General features: G+C 37.2%; 1 protein-coding gene across 3 annotated transcripts in view; it reads left to right on the top strand.

Moving 5' to 3' along the window:
- CHN1 (chimerin 1) overlaps window positions 1–23,034 on the top strand; it is a 146,161-nt gene that overhangs the window by 55,485 nt on the left and 67,642 nt on the right. Inside the window, exon 6 of one of the 3 annotated variants that reach the window (XM_084892664.1) lies at window positions 15,604–15,892. The exons of 1 other annotated variant lie outside the window; for it this stretch is intronic. In XM_084892664.1, coding sequence (XP_084748790.1) covers window positions 15,604–15,892 — 289 coding nt within the window. Of the gene's footprint in view, window positions 1–15,603; window positions 15,893–18,018; window positions 18,070–23,034 lie in introns of those variants that run through there. One more of the 3 variants, XM_084892665.1, reaches the window with a different exon arrangement.

Below are 23,034 nucleotides of genomic sequence, written 5' to 3'. Positions count from 1 at the left end.
CAGAGGTCATAATAATCTGGCCAGTCAGAGTGTGTGTGTGTGTGTGTGTGTGTGTGTGTGTGTATGTGTTTATGTATATATTATACATATACAATCAAGTATAGTAAAAAAATTATAATGATATTCTACTGGGTGCTGGGGTTATAAGGATGAATAGACAATCAAGATCCCTGGCTATATGAAGTTTATCAGGGAGTGAGAGGATTAAACTTTAATGAGACTGTCTCATATTTAAAGTTAAAACTGAGACAAGTGCTATGGAGGGAAAGGAACAGGAAGTATGAAAGTATAAAGGAAAATCTGATCTAAATTCAAGGAGTTTAGTAAGATGGGTTCTGTCAGATTTTGTCTTATTTAGAGGCAGGTCCTTCATTTTGGGAAATACTGTATGCTGCTTCTCCCCATCACCCCTGTTACCACACACCTCTTCATCTGGCTAGTCCCCGAAGACAGTGAATTGTGGTCAGTTCTCTCTAGTTTGTCAGAGCTCTTGTTGTTTAGCAAGCTCTCAGTTCCATTATAATTTCTTTTTGTGTGTGTATGCTTTTTAATCAAGTTATATGTTTGTTTCCACAATAAAAGGACATATACCTTTAGTTCATCTGGCCACTAGACAGGTGATGAAACCTTTCAAGGGATACTTTCATCCCATGGAGCTGAACTTTGAAGTATTTTAATTTTCCTCCCAATAAAGCTAACATATCTCAGAAATGTCTGGATAAATATATTTATATTTGTATATCTCCTTTGTATACCACCTCCACAAAACACGCGGACACAGATTTCTTTCTTTGAAGATAATTTTGACATAATTCTAGGGCAAATATCAGTCTTTTGTCATTTATGCTGTCAGCTATTCAAGGATAAGCTTCTGTCTTGTCAAAGTACAGAGCATTAGTGCATTTTCGCTCAGAGTATAAGGTGCAAAATAATAAATATGCAATAAGTATACAAATTGGTTAAGATATTGCTCATTTTGGGAAAAATATCTTTTTATTCTTTAAGTTTTAGTGGATTTTATAAACTGGAACACCCATTTGAATAAAAAGAGCCTGGGGTTCCAAACAATTATACAGCTTTTTCTAGTTAGATTTTGCCAGAACATACAGATTTCAGAATTTTGGAACACACCAATTTTAGATTTACCAGAATATAGCAACAGAAAATGGGAAAAGAAACTTCTCTCTCTCTCTTTTTTTTTTTTTTTTTTTTTTTGCTTTCCTCCTCCCTCCCCTATTTTTCAGATTTATTTATAAGCTATTTTACTAAAGCATATACACATATATGTAACATACCTCAGACATTTCTAAGATATGTTAGCTCTATTGGGAGGAAAATTAAAGTACTTCAAAGTTCAGTTATGCATCAGGAGGGCCCTCAGCCCAGCCTGCTCCCTCTTACAGTCCGGGAGCCCTCAGGGGCAGGAGGCAACCTGGTGATCAGGGGAAAGTGATGCCCCCATCACGCCTCTGCAGCTGCACTGCTGGCAGTGCAAACCTTGGCCGTCCCTAGTTACCTGAGCCTCTGGCAGCCCTGGGTGGCTGGGCAGCCGCCATCTGAGGCTTGCCTGCACCTTAGGCTGGCCCTGGGCAGCTTGGAGGCTGAGGGCAGGTCCGGTCCCACCATGCACCTGTCCCCCCACCCCTGCCCCCAGCTGGGCTGAAAGGACTGTGGGACTCCAGTGGCTGGCACAAGGAGTGGCTGCCACCACTGCCTCCCCTCACCCAGGTGGGGCTGAAAGGACTGGGGGATTCTGGCAGGGGCTGAGGGTACAATATGGTCAATTTGCATATTCCCTCTTTATTAGATAGGATATATATATTGTGTGTGTGTGTGTGTGTATGATTTGAATATCAATATAACATATAAAAGTATAATTTATACTATTTTAAGCATTAATATCAATAGCCATTTATATGGTTGATATTTAATTAAAGTTTAACTAATTGAGTCTGACTTTTAACAATAAATGTGATGAATTTTGAAGACGTGAAGAAAAGAGATTTGTGGTTTTCTCTTTTACAAACTTAACCTTTGTCATATTGAATACATAGAGAGGATAATAAGTTATGCAGCAGTATCCAATTCTGTTTACAGAATAGAAACCAGGCTCTTTATCAAGAGTATGTGTTTTTTATTTTCTTATTAATTTTAGGTTTGGCCTTTGTGACTTTTCATTTTTCAACTGATATGAGTAAAAGTTGAAGCCAAAAATAATTGAAGTCTTTATAAATGTCATGTAAGCACTCATAAATGTGATTTAGAGTCCAGTATAGATGGTGTTTCCACTGCATTGGTAAAGCCTTTTATTTTCCTTTCACCAGACACTGTCTCTATTGGGATTCAGTTACATTCATGTCTGTCTTGGAACTAAAAATATTAGTAATCTTCAGTTCTCCTCAGTCAATAAAAATAATTTCTATTAGTTGAGCTGAGAGGAAAATGGAAAGTTTCATATATATCCTATATAATAAAAGGCTAATATGCAAATAGACCAAACTGCAGAATAACCAAACAACCAGTTGCTATGACATGCACTGACCACCAGGGGTCATGCACAGAATATGGCAGAAGTTGGCTGCAGTGGGATGGGGGAGCAGTTGAGTGTGGGGCATCAGACCAAGGCAGGGCGCCGGTCACTATCATCAGGGCAAGCCTCTAGTGGTTACTGAAAATTATTTGCTTCCGTGCACCACAGTCCTGCCTGGTGCTCACACCTGCTGCCGGCCTTGGCCCCGCTCGCACCCGCTGCTGGCACGCGGCATTGGTCCCAATTGCTTGGCACTGTTAGTGGGTGCGAGCAGCGGCTTCCAGCCCCGATCACCCCTGAGGACTTCTCCACCTCCCCTTGCTCCTGAGGGGTGATTGGGGCAGTAGCCGCTGCTCACACCTACTGACGGCACCGGCCCCAATCACTCCTTGCTGTCAGCAGGTGTGAGCGGGGCTGGCATCTTCAGCGAGGGAGAGGCAGCAGCAGGAGCTGAGCAGCCGGCAAACATGGGACTGGGGGCTGTGGCGGGAGGGGCCGGGTGGGGGTGCAGAGGATGGGCCAAGACCCACCCTGTGCCCACCACAGCCTTGTGGCCCACAGTTCCTTTTTAAGGTGCACGAATTTGTGCACGAGGCCCCTAGTATATGGATAATCATAGTAGAATTTTTCAAATTTCTGAAACCTGCCACGGATAGAGAGGTCCTTTTCAAGTTGCACATGTTATGAATGACTTCTGTTGTCTTATCCAAAGAGATGTATGGTATTTGGATTTGCTAAGGAAAGGGTAGTCATGGGAGTTCCCTTGTACATAAGTCATTTTTCCCATGCTGCTTTCAAGATTCTTTCTTTGACTTTTGACAGTTTGATTATATGTCTTGGTATGGACCTTCTCAGTTCACCCTGGTTGAAGTTCTTTGAGCTTTTGGGTGTCAGTTTTTTTCCTCTGATTTGGGATGTTTTTAGCCATTGTTTCTTCAGATAAGCACTCTGTCTCTTCCTCTTATCTGCTACCATAAGTGCCTTAGGGGTCTCACTTTCCCTCCTTCATTCTTCTTTTTGTGACTCTGTCTCAATACTTTGAAATGCCTTTTTTTTTTTTTTTCAATTTTGTTGAATCTTTTGCTTGGTCAGGTCTGATGTTGAATATTTTTAATTGCTGTTTTAATGAGCTTCAAATTTTGTTTTGTTCTTTTCTATCATTTCTATATCATTGTTGATCCTTTTGTTTTGTTCATGCATCATTTTCCTGATTTCATTTAGTTGTCTGTGTGCTGTTTCAGATAATTAAAATCCTTTAAGAAATTATTTTGAATTCTTTGTCAAGTCATTAATAGATCTGTCCCTCTGGGGTTAGTTTCTGGAGATTTATTTTTATTCCATGGATTGGGCCATGTTTCCCTGGTTCTTTGTGATTTTATTTTATTTTATTTTATTTTATTTTATTGCTGAGTTTTATGCATTTTTAAAAACAGCCACTTCTCCAAGTTTTTGTAGGCTTACTTCATACAGAGGAAAATCTTCACTAATCAGCGCAAGTAAAGATTTTAGGGCCCAGGTAAACATTTTGGAGGCTGTTACGTGATTTTTCTGGGCTTGTGTGTATGTGATTTACCCATTAGAGAGGTTGCCAGTTTGTCCTAATCTCTTATACTATCTGGTGTCTGTGGTACTGCAGGTTCTTTTTCTCTCCCCTTGTTCTCAGTAGCCCCCAAGCATCCTAAGTATGCCAGCTCCCTGTAAACTCCCCAGGTCAAGCAAGACAGATACCAGTCCCCCTGGGCAGCTTTCTGCAAAGCTGGGCACATGTCCCACTCTTCTCCCTCCCTCCTGAGGGAGAAGTACAAGTTGTGCACCTTCTCCTGATTAATACATCCTATTGCACCAAATCAAGCCAGCGTTTTTCTAGGGTACCACAGGCTGTTGCTGCAAGCTACCCCTGCTTTCCCTTGCTTTCAGCACACCCCAGCACTCAGACTGCCAGTTCCATTAGAACTCTAAATTAGGCAAGATGGTAACCAGTTCTCTGGGCAGCCCTCCGAAAAGCCAGAATTTTAGACACACGTTCCATTGTTCTCCCTGTCCCTCCCGCCAACACCCAGAGAGAAGCCACAAACCAAGCTGAGCTTTGCTGACTTGAGGAAGGGCTTGTTCTTTGGCTTTGTGCTTTCCTGGGGTACTACAATTTCTTAAATGGTTTCTGAAGATTGCATATAAGAACGTTGGTCCATATATTATTGCTAATTCAGTGTCTTTAAGGGGAACGGAACTGGGACTTCCTATCCCTCCATCTTGCCCTTATATAGTATTTTTTATTCACATGACCCTTATCAAATATACTGACTGGTCTGTCCTCCCTCCCACCCATCCTTAAATTGTCCGGTGTACCCTGGGGGACAGGTCTTTTATGAATATCTCATGTTGTCCTCAAGTTAAAATAGCTGCCCTATGGCTCTTTCATTGTTCTGAGGGAGTTTTCCTCCCTCCTCCTGATGCCCATCTGCTCCTTTCAGACAATTGTGTTAGCTTTTGGCTCTGCTTCTGCTTTCAGTGGTGGTCATTCTGCAAGCTACAGATTAACTCCTCTTGCTAGGTCTTCCAGAATTTTTTCCTAAGGGTTGGAATAGATGTTTTCTGCCAGATTTTAAAGCTTGCTAAGAAATCTGTCCACAAGTTAAGGCATTTTTATTTTCAGGGATGGTACTTCCTCCTCAAGCTTATACTTGGTTTTCTCTCTACTGAATATATTTCTGCCTGGTACTGATCATATGGTTACTCATTTCTTTTCTGAAAAGATCGCCACATATTCCCTGATGATACCTAGGAACAAGGTATCAGTGATACTCTATTTACATTAATTTATTTACATAAATTAATTGAGGTATTCCAGGGTAGAAATTAAGTCGTATCTTGGTTTCCTTGAACCTCATCCAGTGCTTGACATACAGTATATTGGGCTTACTTAATAAAATTGCATTGTCAGATTTAGAATCCTTCCCTATGATATAGTCCTTTCCATAAATAAGGAACTAAAAAAAGCCAATTTCCCCGTACAATTTATTGCTCTTATCTAAGGATCTCTTAAGTGGACAAATATTTATGATTCCTTTGTTGTGTTGCTCTAAAAGATATATAACCCAATTATTGGGCTTTTAATGACTTTCTTGGCCCTGTGGTTCTAAATATAAATAAGTACATATGGTTGTAGTTCAGAACATGGCTTTGCAATCAGACAGATAGTCCTGGATATATCTATTTCCAGCACTTTCTGAATGACTCAAAAATATTAAATAGAGTCTTTTAATTTATTTGGCTTAGTGGATAGAGCATCGACCTGTGGACTGAGGGGTCCCGGGTTCAATTCTGGTCAAGGGCATGTACCTTGGTTGCAGGCACATCCCCAGTGGGGGGTGTGCAGGAGGCAGCTGGTTGATGTTTCTCTCTCATCAATGTTTCTGGTTTTCTGTCCCTCTCCCTTCCTCTCTGTAAAAAATCAATAAAATATATTTAAAAATAAATATTAAATAGAATTATTAAGATGAACACACAGATATATTGTAAGCTTTTTACTTATTAGCCAACAAATGACAACTCTGGCTTTTCTGATCATCCTTTTTTCCAGCTAACAGGTTGATTATATATGATGTCTAATATCTTCCTTAGAGACAAGAAGCTACATAAAAATAAACCCAGAAATAGGCCCTGGCCGGATAGCCTAGTTATTTAGAGTGTCGCCCCAATACACCAAGGTTGTGGGTTCAATTCCTAGTCAAGGTACAAAAGAAGAATCAACCAATGATACATAAGTAAATGGAACAACAAATTGATGTTTCTCTCTTAGTCTCTCTCTCTCTCCTTCCCTCCATTCCTTCCTCCTTTCCCTTCTCTCTCTGAAAAAAAATTAGTTTATTGCTTTTCACAGCTTGAAATCCTGATCTGGTTGTATTTAAAATCTGATGAGAACAGTATCTTTTAGTTTAAAGTAAGTCTTTATATTAGAAACCAAGACAAATAAACACACAGGAATATATGCTGTGGAATTCCATTTACATAAAATAGTAGAAAATTATAGAAAGTGTTTGGATAGGACAAGGGGCAGAAGAATAGGGTATAAAAGGACATGAGGTGACTTTGGGGGCGGGGGTGTTGGAAATGTTCTGAATCTTGACTTTGAAAGTAGCAAATTAGTTGATTTTAGTAATATAGTTAGATTCAAGTACTATCAGTTCAATTATTGGGGGCAGTGTAGGTCAGGGAGAGACAACTCAAAGCCTGTAGCAACCTCTGGGATAGCTCTGTATTCAGACACTAAAATTTTAGTAGTAGTATATTCATGATAATGAACCTGAGTCTTCAGGTTGTAATTGTGGTTTGTATACGATTCTGAGAATTGTGTAGTTTATATAGAAATGATTAAATAAAAGCATTTTGCTGTTTAAAGGAATTAAATAGCAACCTGGAAAATAAGTATATGAAGGTATGTATTTGTTTTTGTAGTACACACCATTTGTGTACATGTGTAGAACTCTGCAAGGACTCACATATATAGCTCCATGATTTTGTAGACTTTAGTGGCTTTTTATCTTTAAATAGTAAACTCATGAAAATAACATTTATAAGCTTTTAGTGGGGCTGATCACCAGCTCTTAAATAAGCCACATCTGTTAATTATACAAATAAATTGACCGTCTCTGGACCTAACCTGGTTTTGCGACGATTGTAATATGTTTACAACTTTTTATAACTAAACATATATTTACTTATTGACTGGGCATAATACTTAATATTGTTTCTCTGACTTAATGAAAACAGAGGATAGCAGAAGTTACTATAATTGATTCACTATATTAGAAAGTTGTTTTTCATTTACTGCCAATCGTAATTATACTAATAGAAAGCAGTTTCATGCTATACAGTTCATCACAGGAAGAGCATTAAAGCTCTGTATGTGACAAATATTGTATCATAATTATTGCTTTTTAAAAAATTACACCCAGTAAAATTGATCTACTCAATTTTGGAAGAATTCTGTTACTCACATGTAGTTTTTTTTAGAGTACTTTTTATTGTTACATTTAGGTGGACAATTTAGAGGAAAGTATTAATGAAGTATTTACTAATATATTCAACAGCCATTTACTTAGGGCCTAATATGTGCCCAGCACTGTGCCAGTCTCTAGTGCTTTTAACAGTGAAACTAATAACTCATTCTAAGGGCTCAGTGCTTGCTAGAGTGTTTGGACTTGTTCTTATAGGCAGTAGTGAACCATTAACAATTTTCAAGAGGGAAAAGGATGTCATAGGCTCTCTCTTGGAATAAACTCCAGTGTATATAAGCAGAATGGGTGCAGTTTGCATAGATTCAGAAAGGTAAATCCTATTTAGTAAAAGAGTAATATGCAAATTGACCATCACTCCAACACACAAGATGGCCAGCCCATGTGGACACAAGATGGCCGCCACAAGATAGCCAGCAGGGGAGAGCAGTTGAGAGGGACCAGGCTTGCAGGGGAGGATAGTTGGGGGTAGAGGGGACCCAGGCCTGCAGGGGAGGACAGTTGGGAGGGACTACGGTAGGCCTTCAGGGAAAGGCAGTTGGGAGGGACCTAGGCCTGCAGGGGAGGGTAGTTAGGGGCAACCAGGCTGGCAAGGGAGGGCAGTTAGGGGTTACCAGGCCTACAGGAGAAGGCAGTTGGGGGCAACCAGGCCTGCAGAGGATGGAAGTGGGGGCCATTAGACTGGCAGGGGAGCAGTTAGGCGGCGATCAAGCAGGTAGGCAGGCAAGTCGGACATCCTCTGAACAGTACCAGATTGGAGAGGGTGCAGGATAGGCTGAGGGATGCCCCCTCTGCCCCCCCCCCCTCCCCAGTGCTTGAATTTTGTGAATGGGTGGGGTTCCTCGGCCTGGCTGGCTGGAGGAAGAGACCACGGGAGGTTATACACACACACACACACACACACACACACACACTATATATATATATATATATATATATATATATATATATATATATATTTATTTATTTATTTATTTATAAAAATATATATAATATATATAATTTTTAAATATATTTATATATTATATATATAATATGTTTATAAACATCTCAAAAGAGATTTATTACAAGGAACTGGGTCACATGATTGTGGAGTCTGGCAAGTCCAAAGCTGTAGGGTGAGTTGGTAGACTCAAGACCCAGAAGAGCCAGTGGTGCATATAAAGTCCAAAGTCCTAGATAATTCCCTCTTGTTAAGTGAGGTCAGTCTTTTTGTTTTATTTAGCCCTTCAGTGGACTGGATGAGGTCCACCCAATTAGGGAGAGCAGAGCATCAGCTTGATCCAGAGTTAACTGATTTAAATGTTAATCTTGTCTGAAACACCCTCCAAGTTCACATATAAAATTAACCAGCACAGAATGTATACCACTTTTTTTTTAACTGGGAATTTATGTGATTTCTAGGTTTTGAACATTGCTGCTTGCTCTGTGTGTGTGTGTGTGTGTGTGTGTGTGTGTGTGTGTGTCTGACCCCTAGTGCACATAATCACTCATACTGTCTGGGACATTACCCAGGATTGCTGGGTCACAGGGTATGCATTTATTCAGCTTTACTAGATAATCTAAAACCTTGCTGTGAAGCAGTGCACCAGGTGTTGATTACATTAGAGATTCTCTGGCTACTGCTTGGTGTTGTCAGACTTGTTCAGTGTTGCCATTCTAAGGAATTAACTTGCATTTATGGACTACTGATTGTGCACCTTTTCATATTTACCCTCTTGGTGTGGGCACATTTTTGTTTCCTATATATGCTAGTGTTCTTTAGTAATTTCTTTAATTATCTCTTTGATTTCTTATTCTTCTATTTTCTCTTTCCATAATTTTTATTATTTAAATGTTGGACTACCTGGATTGATTTTTTTTTCTTTTTTTTTTTACAGAGAGGGAGAGAGAGAGAGATAGAGAGCTAGAAACATCCATGAGAGAGAATCATCGATCAGCTGCCTCTTGCACACCCCCTACTGGGGATGTACCCGCAACCAAGGTACATGCCCTTGACCGGAATTGAACCTGGGACCTTTCAGTCCACAGGCCAAGGCTCTATCCACTGAGCCAAACAGGTTTCGGCTGATTATCTTATTTTGTTTCTCCCTTCTTTTTCATCTTTTTGTCTTTCTTCTCTTCTTCAGTATTTTCTCAACTTTATTTTTATTATTGTTTTAAGATTTTCATTCTGACACATTTTCTTTTTTCTAATTATTTTTCTATGTATTCTATATGTATGTCTTTTTTTTATAGCATCCTAATGTTTCTTGCTAAATCCTTAAGAATAGGTATGGGAAATATTTTACCTCTGTTCTGGTGAGAATGCTGATAATTAAGTGTTTTTCATCTCCTTGCATGGTTTGTTTCCTTTAGCTTGCTTTCTTTTTCTTTGTCCTTTATGAGGGAGATTTTTCTTAGATGTCAAGTGGTCCTTGGTTAATGGCTTATATTTAAATTCATTTGGCACTAAAAAGCTGACCAGCAGTTCTGAGAGCTTGAGAGAAGCCTGCCAAGTATAATGTGATGTCTCTATTCTCAAGCCTTTCATTCTCTTATCAGGAAAACACAGGCCTTCTGAGAACCTGAGGGGAGAGAAAGACTGAGGTCTCAGACTTCAGCATTTAAGACTTTCACTGAGTTTTCAGGATTATATGTCTGCCTTCAACATTTTCCCATGTTCCTCTATTCAGCTCTTCTTGTTTTAGTCTACGTAGAAAACAGAACTAAGTTTTCCACCAGAGTGGGGACGGGGTGGCACGGGCACAGGATTGGGGAGGATGGGGAAATATCTAACTGCTTCTTAAACAGACTTCAGCCAATCCTTCTGTATCAGTGCCAGAGCCTCCTGGCACCATTTTGGAGGTTTAGGTGGGCACGTGGGTTTGTTTTTTTCCTGAGATGATTTATCCCACCAAGGGACTGTTGTCATGAGTTCACATATTTAATACTTTTGCCCACTTTACCATCCAAAAGTAAATAGCAATATAGACAACAGCATCCTAATAACAGATTTAGATATACAAAATATTTTAAAATTGTATATTGCTATGTTCTCTCTTTCTTGGCCTTTCTTAGTGTTGAAGTGAATGCCTCATCATATTCTTGTTTCAGTTTTTTAAAAGTTAGTCTTTATTGTTGAAAATATTACAGATGTCCCCTTTGTTTTTTTCTCCCTATTGACCCCCTCCACCCTGAAACCTCCCCTCCCAAACCCTCACTATACTAATGTCTGCGTCCAAGGGCTATGCATATATGCATATAATTTCCCTAGTTAATTCCTCCATTCCCATCTTGTCTCAGTTTTAACTTTCTTCTGAGGGTATGTTTATGATGAGATGAATTTATGAGATATTTGTATTTCACTATTAGATTAGTTTCTTTGACTTTGATAAACAATACACAAATATATATATTATAAATAGAATTGCTTGTAGGTTGGTTTCTGGAAATAGTTCTAACATTTTATTGTTAACTTAGACAAGTGTGTTGTATAATGTTTTGTTTTCTGTTTGTTAATAGAAAACATCTGTTAGCTTGGAGCTTTCCTTTGAAGAGATACTTCCAAATATTTTGGGCCAAATCAGCACTAATTCATGGTTTTAGAAAAAGTAAAGTATAACCCCAAAGGCTATTCTTTATATATATATTTTTTCATCACTTTGTACCTCTAGAAAAAATTTTGAAAATGTATTTTTTATTGTTGGTAGTATAAAAGGTATCTCTGATGAAAATTTTCCCAGGGATTTTTTTTACGATTAAGATTTACTTGCTAAAAAATAGAAAGAATGGTATTAAGGGTTTTGTTCACTTTTTAAAGCTGGATGTTAGAATTATATATTTTGAAATTCATCTGAATGCAACTGGGCACAGCATTAAACAGTTCTTTAAAACATGAAAACCAAGACCCAGAACCCTAGAGAAAAAACATTCTTTCTAGAAGTGGCAATTATGTGCAAAAGTAGCAGTTCAAAGCAGATTATCCCAAAACACACACACACACACACACACACACACACACACTCTCTCTCTCTCTCTCTCTCTCTCTCTCTATCTCTCTCTCTCCCTCTCTCCCTCTCTCCCTCTCTCTCTCTCTCTCTCTCTCTTTGTGTGTGTGTGTGTGTGTTTAACATTTGGGATGGTTATCTTGTTGCATTTTATCTGGGTGAGAGTTGGCCTGTACAGTTTCAAACATGTTCACCGAAGAATAAACAGCTATTTAAAAGCAAGGGCAGAGGCAGATAATAAATATAAGAAAAATGAAAAGAAAATTTTCCTATAAAAGTGGAAAGTGGTTTAGCTTTAACAGTTTTTACAAATCAGTGCTCTGTAATCTAGAGTTCAGCATTGTCACTAGACCATTTAACATGTCCCACTTTCAATATGATTATATTTACTGACCTTTCTCCTTTAAATTCAGAGACCTAACTCCCAAGCACACTGGCCAGGTTCTCCTTGCTTCTCTCCTCCTCCCCTTTGCACTGTGTTGTAGTCCACTCTGTTTAACCAAGTACTATACAGGCTTATTCAGGAACACCCAGAAGAAAAATTCCCAAAGAGCTCTTGCCTTTTTTGACTAAAATCAATCAGTGCAGAGATGTTCCTATACAACAGTGTTACCAGTTATTTATTGGATTCCTTCAATGCATATTTACTAAGCATCTTTTTTTTTTTTTTTACCTTATTGTTTGCTAACTCATCTGTCACACTCTGCAGCGGCCTGAGCCTACAGAAGAGAAGAAAGGGGATCACCATTCATTGAACATACTATATACTTAGCTTTTACTTAAACATTCTTATGCAGTCCTCACAACCATAGGGGTAGAGTGATATATTGTTCCTATTTTCAAGCTGCAGAATCTGAAAAATGACTTTCCCCAAATCACCCAGCTAAGAAGTGACAGGTCCAGGATTTAACATTAATCTGTCTGATGCCAAAGCCTAAGGTTTTCTACTAAACCCCAGGACTTCCTGTCCTTGGCCTGATCCTCTTTCAAGACTGCAAGGGTGCTTTTGCTTTTGGACATAAGCAGCATCTCTCAGATCTTACGTAAGCTTAGGTGTGCACGTGCTTATTAAGAGATCTTATTAAGCAGTGAGTTTCTTGATTTTCAGTATGAGGGAGAGATTGGATTCACATGGTTTTATGAATCACTGTATAGAAATAACTTTTCTATATAAGAATAAAGTTATATACATTTTAAATTGCTTTTTAGAAATCAATCCAAACATTAACTTTTAAAATTTAAGTATCTCATCTTGTCGTTGTATTAACTTGTTTTTGTTTATCTATTTCCCATTGAGATTATCAAGGAAATAGAAACTTTACTTTTTATTAATTTATTTTTTAAAATATATTTTATTGACTTTTTACAGAGAGGAGGAGAGAGGGATAGAGAGCTAGAAACATCGATGAGAGAGAAACATCAACCAGCTGCCTCTTGCACACTCCCTACCGGGGATGTGCCCGCAACCAATGTACATGCCCTTGACCGGAATCGAACCTGGGACCTTTCAATCTGCAGACCGACACTCTACCACTGAGCCAAACCAGTTTCGGCGAAACTTTAATATTTAATATCGTTCCTGTTAACTGTTTGTTGAATAAATGACAACTGTGAGTGATAAACTTCTTGTAAGGGAGGATTCTTTCTTTGCGTTTAGTTTGGGCATCCCCCTTTTATGGCTCTTGTAGAATAGACGCAGCCATTCACCAAAGATTTTCTATCATGACTTTCAGATCAGGTCCCTATCTGTCTGCACTGTGGTGCTAATCTTTATGTAACTTCCAAAAGTAAAAGAGAGGACAGGGCAGAGTAGGCAAAAAAAAGTGAGTGGTTCCTTTAGTAAAAATAATGCAATTTTTCTTTTAAAAATCATAATTTTAAAATGGACATTCATATTTTTGTCCTTTGAAGTTAAGTTTTAATCAACTTAAATTCTTTATTAAGTTTTTTATTAGTCATCTGATCAGCTCCCTTAAGATTGGAAGTCTGATGGATCTGAAAGTAGAGAGCTCTAGTGGGCTTAGGAAGAATTGGGAATCGTGCATGGGGTCTCCTGAAGTCACTGTGAGAAAGAGAAGAGTCAGACTTCTTAGTCTTTTTCACCCAATAATGTAGAGGTAGACAGGAAATTCTCTTCTTGGATGGATTAGAAATAGCCCCCTTATCAAGTATCAGGAAGTCACCAAACGTCTCCTCTTGCAGTCTAACCATTCCAACCCCGGTGAGGCCAGCTTCCCTCTGCCCTGTGCCCCCAGGTCTCTCAGATTTCAAAAGACAACTGAGTGATAAACGCCTCTGCCATTGCTTTATTTTAAAGTGCTGAACCCACTGTGGAAATGCCCGTTGAAAATCATAAGCCCTTACAGGAGTAAAATGATCTGAAATATGAAGGGATTTCACATTAAACAATGTTGTGTTTATGTTATAAGAACTTATAAAAGCTATATTGTAGCTTTCCCTGTTGATTTCTCAATAACAGATAATATACACTGACAAAGATGAAATAATAAAGCAGCATATTAAACTGTAAAAAAAAATTTATATTTAACTTTGGTGTAGAAGTTTTACCTTCTAATTTTTTTAGACTTACATTAAATGAAAATTTACTTGGGAGAAATAATCTTTAACATTAGAGGAAAATTGAGAATGGGAAAATAGAATTGTATGGGTCATTCACTTGAATGTGAGTCAAATTTCATTGCTTCTAAAGTACCAAAAAAGTGAATAAATTTTATTTTAGAGAAAGGATCAGACTGGATAGAATGTTGGGTTTTAGATTAAATAATTATTAAAGTCTGGTTTGAACTACAGAAACAGATACCTCAGGGTGTTGTAAATAATGATTTTGTTAATATTTTTAAAGGACACATTAAAAGGAAAAATCTAAGTTTCTAACGCCTGTCCTTCTGGAATAAAACCTATACCAGAATAATATTTTGCATAACTTTGTAGTTCTATTTAAATACTTTATTTTAGTGCCACACGGGGTGTGATTTTAGTACTTTAGTTTACCTCTGTTCTTTATATTTTTAACAGTAAAATTAAATGTATTCTTTATGATTTGTTTAGTTTTTAATTACGTTCACTCAGGGCTATTGTTGGGAGACCACGATGCTAGTTCTTAGTGCCTTTTGGCGTCAGCTTTTATTACAGTCAGTGCGCATTCTTGCCTTTGTCTTGCAAGGACACTGGTGTTAGTCATGCCAACTCGATCCATTTCTGAGGTGTGCTACAGGAAGCAAAATACTGAAATTATCGTAAGACCAAACCATTCTCTTCCAGATTTTAAAATATGTAATCACAACATAACTCAGAAGTGAGGACAGAATTTCTAGAGTCCAATTGTTTTTTACTTATTTGCCATATATAGGGTGTCCCAAAATGTATACATACACTTTGAATAATTATAAAGGCAGTGTTTATGAAAATGTCTCATTTTCATTTAATAGCTACCAGCTGTTGCAAACATTTCTTGCTCAGACTCAACAAGCAGACACAAGAAAATGACTTTGTAAAAGGGAGGAGCAAGTCCATGACCTTTGGCTAGGAATAGCAAAAGTATGTTTCTGTTGTCATCCTGCCCACTGTGTGATGTAGGTTCTGTAATCACTTCTTTAAATGAAGGCTAGCATCACGCTCAGGTGAGCTCTAAATGGAGCTTTCTAAAGTACATGGACTATTTTTGTTGATCAACTTGAAGAGAACTTGTTAATATTGAAATTTCATGTATTATGGAGTTGAACAATTAAATATTGAATGTGTTCGAATAGGATAGAAGGATTATTTTCCTGTTTTTCTTATTAGCATACTGGAGTGGCTTAAAAGATAAATAAGAACAATTTTTTCCTTCTAGGGTGGGCATATTTTTGGATCGTTATCCCTAGTCATTGGGAATTCACTCTTTGTGTTCAAAAGTTTTAGTTTTCTATATTCCAGACGATTCATAGAGACTAGCCATAGTTCATTTAACAAACAAAGCCACACAAACGAATAGTGTGTTTTTTTTCTTTCAGAAAGAATTTACGTGGTTACTTTTCTTAAAAACATCTTTCCCATTTCATTGAGGCAGATTTGGAAGTCAAACCAGAAACTTCAGGCTCTACTACGATGGAAAGCACTTTGTTGGGGAGAAGCGCTTTGAGTCCATCCACGATCTGGTGACTGATGGATTGATTACTCTCTATATTGAAACCAAGGCAGCAGAATACATTGCCAAGATGACGATAAACCCAATATATGAGCACATAGGATACACAACCTTAAACAGAGAGCCAGCATACCAAAAACATATGCCAGTCCTGAAAGAGACACATGATGAGAAAGATTCTACAGGCCAGGATGGGGTGTCAGAAAAAAGGGTAAGCTACCATGAAACCACACTTTATCTTCTTCTCTTTGGGGTCCTTGTGAGAAAGTCATTACTGCCAGCAGATATGGGCTGCTCCACAGTGCTTTGAAAGGATATGTGTTTTCCTTAATGTCTAGTTTCAGTGGTCATGAGCTTTACATATATCTAATTCATATTTAGTTAAAATGTTTCAGGTGTACTTTTGTACTCCTGTTTATTTCCTATTTTATCTGTTTCACAGTTTTAGAAATATTTCCTAGTAAAAAAGTTCAGGGGTTTTGTTCAGAAAGCATAACTTATGGTCAAGAAAAGATAGCTATATTACATAAGAGATTGATTGTTTTTTTTATTTCCCTTAAAGATAATTCCCCATAGAAATAGTTCTGTTATTTATAAAAGTGATATATATCCATATTTTAAAAATATGTTATTAAATTAAGTTTATTAATAACTCATACTATTTTGAAATCAGGATTTATTCCATTGTGGACTCTTCGGAAATAATTGAATCAGGAAGATTTACTTTTATTAATTATAACAGCATTTCAGTTTTCATTCTTTAATTATAATCTATTTAAGGTTAACATCAGAGGTTTTCATTTCTTGACACTAAGATTTTTTTACTTTCAAAATTGTCCCTGGTCTTCCCTCCATTTCAAGAAAAAGGGTGAATTTCCTGATGTTTTATATCAGGGATGGGGAACATATGGCCTGAGAGCCGTGTAAAGCCTGAGAAACCATTTGTCTGGCCCTGCCAAGGCATTAAGGATGAGGCTAATTTTTAAGTTGATAATTTGAATGGCCTGTGAATGATGTTATAAATATCCAAATATGGCTTGGCATAAAAAAGGTTCTTCAATCCTATTTTATATTGAGAGGGATTTAGTTGGGGGAATTTTTATTGGAATCATGTTAATTTGATATGTTTTTGAGAATCTTTAGTTGCTATGTTAAAGAAATGTAGTATTGTGAGATTGGATTCTGTCATGGAATAGATTTATGGGCAGATTTTTCTATTTTACCAGTTGAGTGAATCTCAGCAAGTTACTTAACTTTCCTGTGCTTTGATGTATTTATATGTAAAATTGTAATAATAATAATAAAGTTGTAAGGATTGATTGAAGGAGACAGTATGTATAAAATAATCTAACAGTGCTAGGCACATAGTAAGCACTCAATATGAATTTGGTGATAAGATTAGTATTATAACAACCTCAAGGCAGCATCATAAAATACTTTCAGTTATCTTGGAGTATTTAGGTACAGAATGGAAATTTAAAATGTACATTTTCAGTCCAAATTTTAGTTTATGGCAGGTCTTATTGTAGCATTTTGTGGCTACAGAGAAATAAACGTCTTAAATTATAGACTAGAAAAAATTTGTAGAAAATGGTTTTTAATTTACCCATATTTGTTAGGAACCACAAATCTTTTTGGGAAGTGACCAGAATTTAGAATCCTAAGTGCATGTTATATTTAATTTTCTTTTCACTCTCTAGTTCCCATTTTCTCACTTTGTTTTTCCCCCCATTCATGACATTTTTCAATAATGCTTATATTTAGATATCTAATACTGTTACTACATTTTATGCAAATGTGCTTGAATATTCTAAGTCAACATTTGTGAAATATTAAAAAAATGTATACATGGGAGTCTTTCAAAGTTGATCAGCCTAATGATAACTTTTGCAAATTTGTTCTCCATATACTTTTCATCATCAAGGAACTTAATCTTAAAAACACTTAGCTGTTTAACATTGGGCTAGTCACTTAACTTCTTGGGACCTGGACGGTTCCTTCCACACAGTGAAAATAATATTCACAAGTAGCAAGAGATTGAGGGAGAGGGTGCCTAGAGGACTCTAGCTCTAGCATTCACAGTTCCCTATGTATTCTGGCCACATTACATGTCACATTACCCGGGTTTTCTCCTGATGGCCAGTGATAGATAGCTACGTAAAGTGAAATGGTTGGCCCTGGAAAATTCCTCTCTAGTAGTACATAGTTAAGAATCAATTTAAGAAATACCCTTTGCTTTAAACTGCATGCATATTAAATCTAGTTGGCTCAAAGTCTACTTACTCAAAAATAGATTTATTTTATTTACAGGTGTCATCCAACAGGACAGGGATGATGACCTGTTCAACAGCTTGAATCATTGATTCCCTGTCAGAGTGGATGACATTTGTAAGTAAAGACAATCACCTTTAACTGATTTAAGTACCTATTGACACAAGTTTAGTTTAATAAACATTTCACTGGGTCCTGAATAGCTAAAGCCCCTCTTGTTCAAGACTCCTTTTCCTTAGAGGCAGGAAGTGTTGCTTTGCAGGAGTTCGTGTGCTGTGGTGGAAAGGACACGAGTGTTAGTAAAGAGCTGGGTTCTGCTAGTAGTTCTACCGGAATTGACTGTGTGTGTCACTTTGGGCACGCTCTTCACTTCGGGGAGACTGCATTTCCCCACCTTTCCTAGGAGGGCTCTGGACTAGGTGATCCCCAGTATGGCTCCTTCAGTGTGTGATCCTCAAGGAGTGCAGGTGGTGTAGGAGAGATGACACAGTACCCGAAAGAGCACATTAGCATGGACTTGAAAGGTTTTAGCTTGCATTAAGTTAAAAAAATTTTATTGCTTAGTTCAGGTTAGGATTACTCTAGTCATTTTAATAGACTTTCTAAATTCAGAGTTTTGTTTTTGCAAAATGGCTTTTTGCCCTTCATGTAAAAGATTTGTTTCCAGACTACTTATTGCAGTAAAAATAAATGTTTCTTTAGGAATAAGGATAACCAAAAATTTTGGTTTATAAATTCATGAACTTCAGGTATAAATTAAAATCATCTACAATTGTTTTTCTTGGAATAATCTATGTCTTTAAAATCTACAAAACTTTTACATGAGAGAAACGTTTCTGAATTTGTTGAATAAAGAAAGTTACGTATTAGCTTCCTATGTAATCATAACCAAGCTTGTGTATTCTTCTCAGTCACACGGTTCTAAATTAAGGAGGCTTTTTGAGGGGGAAGGATTTCCATAATTTCTATCTGCTGCATGCACAGGGGTGTTTAGCTGAAACTATTATTTAAAACAGAACTATTTGATATCATTTGGACATAATATTTTAATTAGCATGTATTTAAATGTAAATAGTGAATACCCTTTGTCTCTTGTAGGTAAAGCCCTCTCCCCATACCTTTGCCTAATTAATGAATATAATAGATGATTTTAAAATTTTTATTTTCAATCACAGTTAGCATTCAATATTATTTTGTATTTCAGATGTACAACAGGGTGGTTAGGCAATTACATACTTTACAGAGTGTTCCCCCAGTACCACCTGGCACCTACACAGTTATTACAGTATTATTGACTCTATTCTCTATGTGTTACACATGCTTTTATTTAGGAGCAGCATTCATAGTTATGGCAAAGGGTTTGATTTTGTTTCATTTTTTTAAATATATATACATATATGTGATTAAATTCATAGTGATACTGGATTATAAACCAGTGTTTTTAATATTTCACTTTTAGTTTCATAAAAAAATATTTTAAACCTTTAAGCTAAAATTTTCTTTCTCTATGACTGAATACTTAAATAGTATCTTTAACATTTGATCTTATTTAAGACTCAAAAAGAATTTTGTAGTGCTGTATGCCAGTGTTTGGCCTTAACTTTGGAGCAGTCCACAGCATCTGGTTCAAATACTCTTTGTGCTGTTCCTTTTCTCTCAATTCCTTACTTTTTTGAGATGTGTTTTCCACAAAGATCCACCTTTACTCCTTAAATAGAGGCACTTATAAAGGAGCTTTTATTATGATGCTAGAGGCCCGGTGCACGAAATGTGCACTTGAAGGAGGGCGTCCCTCAGCCTGGATTTCAAGAGGCACAGGCCAGGCCGAGGGATCACACTGGTGTACGATCAGGGCCCGGGAGGGAAGCAGGGGGTTGGTCACCTAGGGAGGGACTGTGGGAGGGCTCCATTAGCTCAGTCCCGATGAGCTGACCCCAGTAGCAAGCTAACCTACTGGTTGGAGCATTTGCCTCCTGGTCGTCAGTGCATGTCATAGTGAGCAGTTGAGTGGACTTAGCATTCATTAACATATTATGCTTTTGATTGGTTAAATGGATGACCAGACACTTAGCATATTAGGCTTTTATTATATAGGATTATCTCTTATGTACCCAACCATTCTTTTCCACACCCCCCCAAAAAAAAACAAAAACAAAAACAAACAAACAAACAAACAATGTTTTCATTGGGCATCATCTTGGAACAGCTCTGGATAGTTGTCTTATGACTTAGTGATATCACTCTAAGCATGTCATTAACCTCCCTGGACCTGAGTTGTAAAATGAAGGACTCAGTTTTCCTAGATGACAGTCGGGTCCCTTCTAGCTATCACGATTCACTACCCATAAGTTCTCTTTGTTAACTCTTTAAGAGGTTTTCAGACATAAGATTCTGTACTTCTGAGAACTTACTATTCGAAGAGGTAGAACAGGCTACAAACATTTAAGTATAGTTTTGGCTCTGCTTCTTACTAGGATTGAATCTTTGAACCAGTTACATAATTTTCTTTAGCCTAGGGAAATTGAAGGCTCTTCTAGCTTTTCAGTGTACACTGCTAAGGGTTGGAAAACTACAAATAATAACAGAAATAACTACAATTAGTAAGCCTCTGTATGTCAGAAAATATACTAGGTACTTTACCAGATTATCTACTTTAATCTTTATAGCATACTTTTGAGGGTAGGTATTATAACAGCATGAGTATTTTGAGGGGACATAGGTTTATGGTAAGTTACCTAGGGATTCTTAGGCTGTGTTTTAATAGTGTATCCTTTATTTTAAAAAATAAAATCAGAAGGCAGCCAGACCCTATTACCAAATGCCCCTCCCTTCATGTTATCATAAAAACTGAACATTAGACTGTGCTAATATTTAGACTTAAGTGGGTCACTGTATTTTGAGTAATTGGATTACTCCAAAGGGAGAAGTTAAAACATCCTGGAACTTGTCCAAAGGAAGTTGCAGCATGGTTCCAATGAGGCATGTCACTCTAGAACTGCAACTCTTCAGTTTTAAAAATAAACTCTTATTTGACAATTGAATTTTTTAATATTACCAAAAAAAAGAAAAAAAAAGAAATAGCCTAGCTGGTTTGGCTCAGTGGATAGAGTGTCAGCCTGTGAATGAAGGGTACCAGGTTCAAGGGCACATGCCCAGTTGCGGGCACATGCCCAGTTGCGGGCTCGATCCCCAGTGTGGGTCATGCAGGAGGCAGCCGATTAATGATTCTCTCATCATTGATGTTTTTCTCTCTCCCTCTCTTTTCCTCTGTGAAATTATTTTAAAAAAAAAAAAAAAAGAAGAAGAAGAAGAAGAAGAAGAAGAAAAAGAAAAACAATTGTTCCTGATGCTGTAGCTTCATTTTCTAATGGCTGTTGTGCCGAGTGCTACCCTCTCTTTGCCTTTAAGTATCATATATATTTCCAAATTCAAATGGTGCTCCTTTTATAAAACAACAAAAATAAAAAAGGATTTATAATTACATGATAGTGTAAATGATATAAATGTGCAAAGCTGTCAATAATTCAACATGTGAATTTAAATAGCAGTATACTTAGTAGAACGAGATCTGGATAAATTTCTTTAAAGATTAAATAACATAATTCATCTATGTATTAGTATAATATATTGGTAACTAAGATTTATTGTATAATAAAGAATGTCACCTTATTATGCTTTCAAAGTTGACTGAAATTCAGGTTGATATCTTCAGGATTTCACCAGTTCAGTATAAGTGCTTATTAGCATTTCATTATCAAAGTTGAAGCTTACTTAAGTTTTTGAAACTGACAAGAGACATCTGAATTAGTTATCTCTCAAATAAACTATATATTTTTTAAGGCAGTTGAAGTGTTTTTCAGATCAATACTCTAGAGACTATATGTAAAACATATTGTAGCAAATTTATTATCATTTAGAAGCAAAAAAGAGAGAAATGAAGCAAACAACAAAACCTTTTCAGCGATTTAATACAATTTGACAGTTTATCATTTTTCCATAGAATCTCTCAGAAGCAGGGAAACCAATAACATGAATAAGGATTTACATTTATAGCAACAAAAGAAAAAAATATATTGTTAATGATAATACGTTTGAAAAGTAAAATAATAAAGAAAATGAAAACAGTAACATAAGGTAAATAAACTTTTGTGGACATTCTAAAATAGGCAGTCATAAATACTTTTTGATTAAAAAGCCAAATTGGATCAATGTTCTCACCAGTGAAGTTTTATGCTTAGGAGAGACACCTGCAGAAATTTGATTCAGTAGAATCAACATGAGGCCCAGACATATATTAATATATTTGCCTTTCTACCCTGTTTCCCCGAAAATAAGACAGTGTCTTATATTAATTTTTTCTCCCAAAGTTGCGCTAGGTCTTATTTTCAGGGGATGTCTTAAATATCTGTTAATTCATTTAAAAAATTATAAAACCATTGCATGTTAATATCATGAGAATAATCCTATATAAAAAAAAGCTTAATATGCTAAGTGTCTGGCCATCTGGTTGGCCATTCAACCAATCAAAGCTTAATATGCTAATGATATGCTAAGGCCACTCAATCACTCACTATGATGTGCACTGACCACCAGGGGCAGTCACTCCAACCAGTAGGTTAGCTGGCTGCTGGGGCCTGGCCGATCAGGACTGAGCAAGATGGGCCGGACACACCTTGGAGCCCTCCCACAGTTCCTCTCCGGCTGACCAACCTCCCACATCCCTCCCTGGTCCTGATCGTGCACCAGTGGGATCCCTTAGCCTGGTCTACACCCTCTCACAATATGGGACCCCTCGGGGGATGTCAAAAAGTCAGTTTCGGCCTAATCCTGCAGGCCAGGCCAAGGGAACTCACTGGTGCATGAATTCATGCACTAGGCCTCTAGTGCTATAATGTTTTATGAAACAAATTTAGTTAGAAGAGTGGCATTTTTTACATTTCTGTAAATCTCTTTAATATATGTCTTACTACTATGAAAATAATTCAATTCTCATAAGTTTTTCTGCATTTGATCTGTGGTTATGTGTTAATTTGAAGTATGTGAAGAAAATTTGACCTCATATAAGTATGCTTTTGGAAAGAG

This window comes from Pipistrellus hanaki, assembly GCF_964339955.1.
Source record: "Pipistrellus hanaki genome assembly, chromosome: 8".
Lineage (NCBI taxonomy): Eukaryota > Metazoa > Chordata > Mammalia > Chiroptera > Vespertilionidae > Pipistrellus > Pipistrellus hanaki.
The sequence above is the reverse complement of the archived record's forward strand: the minus strand, read 5'-3'. Positions and strand labels throughout refer to the sequence as shown.